Source organism: Adelges cooleyi, unplaced genomic scaffold (genome assembly GCF_023614345.1).
Source record: "Adelges cooleyi isolate 19-005CV unplaced genomic scaffold, UGA_ACOO_1.1 ACOO_flye_CR_arks_rails_tigmint_CR_PRNA_574, whole genome shotgun sequence".
Taxonomy (NCBI): domain Eukaryota; kingdom Metazoa; phylum Arthropoda; class Insecta; order Hemiptera; family Adelgidae; genus Adelges; species Adelges cooleyi.
In genome coordinates, this window is record NW_026096268.1 from 11568778 (window position 1) to 11574746 (window position 5969).

A 5969-nucleotide genomic window follows, 5' to 3' on the forward strand; every position below is an offset into this window, starting at 1 on the left:
CAACGACAAACTACATTATTATGGCATAACCAGCTATAAGAAGTATTTGCTAAATATATTGTTGCGGTTATATCATGATAATTGAATGGTACTGGAAAAATTCACTTTTTTCAAAATTCCAAATTTCCGTGTAATAAAATTGGTTTTACACGTTTTTCTTACATTAAAACAATTGACTTTCTGATTTTTTTCCATGTACCATCACTTATTTATAAAAATTTGCAGAATAATTAGACGAGTATTATCGAGACGTTAAAAGAAACAACATTTTGTAAATTATTTAATTTTTCATTGAACGAAATTATTATTATTTGCCACGTGGGATAATAATATATTATTATGATATGTATCGTCCAATGTGTGTATTTTCTCAAGTATGTATAAATAAATTCCAATACTTTACAACATATTTTGAAGTATATTTACAAGACAATCAAAATATTATCAATAATAAAAGTGGCTTAAATTGTATAATAAATATTATGTTCAACGAGAAAAAAATGTATTAGTCTTACAATATTATTAATCGTGATTCATGGCCTTAAAAAATAACAAGGTTTTGGTAAAATATTCGTCCATTAGGGTTTTTTGGTTTTCTAGCAGGTCGCGCATATGTTTGTCCTGTAATTTAACTTGCTTGTTGCGATCTCGGCGCAACTCTTCTTTTAGATCTTTAATTTGCTTTTCTAACGACTGGCATTTTTGGTACATGAGCTGTTCCGGAGTGCTATCGGTTTGGGTATGGACGTCGTACGTTTGAATGATGTCAACCTGAGGCTCGGCCATTCTGTAGAAGTCAGTCTCCATTTTATCGTCGTCCACGATTTCAGTCTTTATCCCGTCGACCGAGTTCATGAATTCACCCTTGATCCCTTCACCTGTATCGTGGCGTGGAGGAGAGTCTAAAAAAAGAAAAAGCACACACACACACACAATATTACACATTAATAATACTGTAGAACATGAAAAATAACACAGAGGGTACTGTTTAAAACAACGTCCCGCCCAAAAAAAATAGTAACAATAATTATTGTATATTTACTTGATATTACTTCACACAAGTACGTCATAGCGTTACTAGGTTTACCGCCAAGTACTTCGTGAAGTAAGTGGAAGTATGACATCCTCGAACTTGCCGCTCCGTTTTTCTCGATCCTCACCAGTTCCACTTTGTAGTCCTGTTTGAGATGTTTCCACTTGGTTCTCAGTTGCGCTGCATCTCTGGTAAAACCGCCTGCTGCCATCGGTTCGACAAGTCTGGAGTACAGATCTGAATTCCTTTTTCTAAAAACAAAAACAAATAAAAAAATAGTTAGTTTAACTAATAAACATATTATATTTGCTCTCATCTTAACATTACACGAGATGCCGTCAGCGCGGAATCATTGTCAATTTTAAAGTTATTCAGAGTGTTAATTAACCAAACAAAAAGTTTCTACCAATTTGTAAAAAAAAAAAAAATATAATTTACAATAAATACATTTTTCGAGAAATAAATCTTTTGAAAACTGTAATTAGTGGTATTGTGTTAGTAACTATTGTCTGTCGCAGTAGATCCATTGTTATACAATCGTAGCTGGTTTTTATTTTACAAATAGACTTTTTGCTATTTATAAGTTGTCTGCGCTGTGGACAATAATAACATCATAATATACTTTAAACGTTTTGTTAACAGCTATGTAGGTACAAAGAATAGGTACAATGAATTTGATCAGACATTTTAAGAGATTAATCGTTGAAACCAGTCGCAGTCCGACTTGTGGTCAGAATAATGTCAATAACGAATTTCGTGCATTTAATATGAATATTATACTTGGTAATATTGTGTATTAAATGTTGATATAGAATGTGAACTCAACAACAAAGCTGTTTATTCAAATGACGCAAATTACTGTTAAACAATGTACTCGTTTAGTGGTATCACTGCCTTAAGAACATACCACACAATGAAACCTTTGAGTTGCAGTAAATAACAACATGTGAGACCTTTGTAAATTATATATGCTATAAAAACTTGTCTTTCAGTAGTTGCAAGTACTATTATTATAAAGAGGCGAAGTCAATGAGATTAACAGTCCCGTTCTTGGTTGAAATTGTAAATCATTTTCATAATTTGTTGCTGGAGTTCAGCTGTAATAAATGAACAATTCGCTGCGTTACCGACATAAGTAATGACTGTGTGTGTGTGTTCTGTTATTAGAAACTTAAATGATGTTTTTGGTAGACAACGAGTAGTAGACCTAATAAAATATTATGTCTTTTGCTGTTCCGATTATTATTATTATAATGTAATGCGTTAGATTAGGTGCGAAAAATCGTTTATACCAATTTGCCAACTCGGCTGAAAAGCCAATACGAGAGAAACACAATATTACTCAGACAACAAACACACAAGACCCGCGTAGGTAGACAAAACAATGTAACGTGGAATCTTCAGGTACCTGTATAGTATCTAAACGTTAGTTACGCAAATTGTGCGAACACTGTCAAAACTACTAAAAAAAACTATTTTTGTGTGTTTAACCGTTTGTGTTAACACACCGTGTCCGCGTGGCCTAGTCAACAACAGTCCACTAACCGTTTAACACGTCACACTTTCACTTCACCAAATTGATTTCAGGTGAACACATTGTAACATTGTGTATTGGCGGTATAAACATAATAACATTAGTTTGTACTATATTATAATATGTATTAGGTATGATTACACGAATCGTTTTCAATACTAAAATTAATGGGGAAAAAACGTTTTTTTTTTTTTGCCCCAATGAGAGGATAACTACTCGATAAAACTCGACAAGTTTTGCTTCGGTGTTGGCCGATACAAAATCTTAACATATAAAAAGTACCGCGCATTTTCTAATGACGTATCGGTCCGGTTAATAAAAAGAAAAAAAATGCGGTCTCGTCTGGTCCTAGTTTGAATCGCACACACCGAACACGTCTCTAGATATACATGTATAATATAATATCCGTTTTGCTTGAACAGGCTCGTCGGCTCATAACTGTAGATCCGGTCCGGTCTTAAAAACTACAGACCGTGCAAAACGTGTGTACACATAGGTTTAGGTAGAGGTACTAAACGTCGTTTATTAGTCCAATGTAAAAATAAAAATGTTTGGCGATTTGATTTATGAGAGAAAAACTTAAAAAACCAGCGATATTTTATTGCTTAATCGTTTCAATCAACTCTCAACACACGGTTCAAGACCATCGAGAATTACAAGATTTTATTTTAATATTTTAAAAAAAAAAACCGGTACCCATTAAGGCCTACAATTATTATAGAGGGAGCAAAAAATATAATGTATACTATCGAAAATTGCAACAAAAAATATATAAAAAAATTACCTAAATCCTATCAAATTGTATAGTAGTTTTGCTGCAATGATGTGTTTCTTAATTTCACTAAGCCGATGGATTTTTATTTTTGTTATTGCGGTGTATAAACTACAAGATTACTAATAGAAAAAAAAGGCTGAATGTCATGTCCAACAATTATTTTGATACAAAGCGAGTACAGAAAAAAAAAATATGTTTTTCTACCAAGAAATGGGTTGACAAATCTTGTTTTTGCGTCGCCGCCGCTTAGATGAGAGAAAATTATTTTGCTATACAACAAATTCGAGTGACAACAAAATATGATATATCATAATATATAGAAACCGTTCAGATGAGTTTGTAAGTTAAAAATTATTATTATTCGGATTTGCTCGCGATAAAGTTAACACGCAAACAAAATAAATATTATACCGAAACGTCGTTATTGATGTGTGTGTGTGTAATGTGATGCACAAATGCAGGTTTTTATCTTATCTATATGCTATTATTCAACGCACTATTACCATAGTGTCTAATATAGCATGTGCCATGTTATATTTTAGGTTTTGGTTTATAATATATTGTAGTAGCGAGCATGCATATCATTGGTATTGTGTGCTTTCAACGGTTTTAGTATTTTTTCAATAGTAATCAAAATACGGCTATTGCGTTGGTAACATCCGTTACCACGCACTTAATATTATATAACGGAGGCGAGTGAACTAAACAAAAAAAAAACATTTAAATAAACAGCAAAATACTAATCTACTATTAGGCCTAAGCTCGTAATATATTACAATAATTATTAATGATGTAGATATAATAGGTAATAAACGTTTGTCAATATCGTCAAAGTGACTTTAGACAGTGTTTTGACCACGAAAACCCAACATTGTGAATTGAGCGTTTGAAAATTGATTGGTTGGAAAAATATTCTATAGAGTACTTAAAAAAAAAAAATAATTTGCCAATTATTATAAAAAAACTATTGGCGTTTTCAACATTGTAGTAATAGCTATCAATACACACGGGCCAAGACGAATAATTGTACCTTAATCGATTGCAAACATTGAATATTGAAATTAGTCGATGAATAATAAATAACCCATGTGAATTACCTAACCTTAGGTGACCTCACCGTTGAATATTCGTAGAGTCAATAGGTCTGATGAACGCTAAACAATACAAATCGCCTTAATAAAAACGTCAGCCAATCCAAACATGAATAATTATAGCAATAAAAACTTCACCGCTGCGTCTTAGAAAAGCATAATAATAATAATAATAACGTTGTAACGTTATGCGCGTGCAAGTGTGAGTCGACTGCCGTTTAGGTAACGCACGTTTATCTTCATTTTTTTTTTCCCACTGCCCGCCGATCAAAATATATTCCGTTTTATCTTGGCAATTATCATGATGATGATAATAATAATAATACAACAACGTTTATATTATACGTTATCGACCCGGCTGCGCTGAGACAAAACGTCATCGGTATTGGTACAACAAGAGCGATCGTTCGACATTGTTGTTTTGTCGTCCGTATATAACGGGGTAACGAACATTGTCTAACCCACGACGTCGTCCCGTATCACCCCGGCGGCCCATTTACTCCTCTCCCGATAGTTTGCCCGCCAACCCCTACCCCTGCCCCTCGCCCCAGACCGTTACGTTTGAAATTTCGTACAGGACGCGCGCTTGCGCAAGACGCCAAAACCGCCACCACCGCCGCCGCCGCTTACCTTTTGCTGTCCAACATGTTCGTGATGCCCATGTCGATGATCAGCCTGATGAAGTGTTCGGTTTCCCTGTCCGACCATATGTACCGTTTCTTGACGTCCTGCATGTCGACAACACGGCCGTCGCCGACGCCGCGGGTTGTGTTTTTAATTTTTCGCGCGTAAACAAACACGGTAATTCGACGGTTCCGTTTGCGCGGACACTATACAATATTATATGTTGGCCAAAACACACGGGCAGAGGAGACAATAACGAGCCGGATAGAACGGAACGAATACACACAACACGGACGGCAGTATAACGCGCGCACACCGCAGTGGGTACGTTCCGGCACTGGTTTCGCTCGCGCGTGGGGCCCACCTCGGCGGTATCGAGCTGGCTCAGTCCCGGGCCCGGTCGTGTGCACGCGAAGCAGCTGTCGTCCGCGGCCGGTGCGCATGCGCGAGCTCTGTCCCGTCGTCGCAGTACGGTCGTCCGTTGTGCGTGTACGCGCCTGTTACACGGCCGCCCGTGTCGGCCCAGTTTCGGGACCGCCGCCGCCCGTCACTGCCACTGACGCCGCAGCCGCCGTCACAGTTGTTGTTGTTGTCTCTCTCTCTCTGTGTGTGTGTGTACCGTGTTCCCTCTTCCCCGCCACCCCCCGGCCGTCGACGCCGCCGCCGCTTGCACCAAAACCCCGCGCGACCGTAACCGGAATCGCACCGGGACCCCAACGGACCGGTGCGGTGCGTCAGTGTGTGTTTTTGTAGAGTACACGACACTGCTGTTATAGTATAAGGCATATAATATTATAACGATTATACCATATTATAGCAGGCCGAAAAATAGTAGGCCGAGCCTGTTGGACGTCCAGGAATACCTTCCTGCTCGCCGTTACAGTCAAAGTCGTTGAAAGCGTCATCCGGGGC

General features: G+C 37.5%; 1 protein-coding gene across 4 annotated transcripts; it reads right to left on the bottom strand.

Moving 5' to 3' along the window:
- Positions 1 to 398: 398 nt before the first annotated feature.
- On the bottom strand, positions 399 to 5459 carry LOC126842844 (uncharacterized). Of its 4 annotated transcripts, none has more exons than XM_050580032.1 (3): positions 5064 to 5459; positions 1043 to 1284; positions 399 to 902 (listed from the first exon to the last, which is right to left on the bottom strand). In XM_050580032.1, exons 1-3 carry the CDS (start codon positions 5165 to 5167, stop codon positions 523 to 525), a joined length of 726 nt encoding a protein of 241 aa, XP_050435989.1. In that variant the 5' UTR covers positions 5168 to 5459; the 3' UTR covers positions 399 to 522. The 4 variants fall into 4 exon arrangements, with proteins under 4 accessions (XP_050435989.1, XP_050435990.1, XP_050435992.1 ...); XM_050580033.1 differs by lacking the exon at positions 5064 to 5459 and adding an exon at positions 4460 to 4629; XM_050580035.1 differs by lacking the exon at positions 5064 to 5459 and adding an exon at positions 4445 to 4629.
- Between the last annotated feature and the right edge of the window lie 510 nt (positions 5460 to 5969).

Bases quoted from the DNA above. Each gene is read 5' to 3' on its own strand.
- LOC126842844 (XM_050580032.1), bottom strand. From the start codon at position 5,167: ATGCAGGACGTCAAGAAACGGTACATATGGTCGGACAGGGAAACCGAA. The intron at 1,285-5,063 runs GTAAGCGGCGGC...TTTTGTTTTTAG, and splicing joins AACATGTTGGACAGCAAAAG to AAAAAGGAATTCAGATCTGT. The intron at 903-1,042 runs GTAAATATACAA...TTCTTTTTTTAG, and splicing joins CTTGTGTGAAGTAATATCAA to ACTCTCCTCCACGCCACGAT.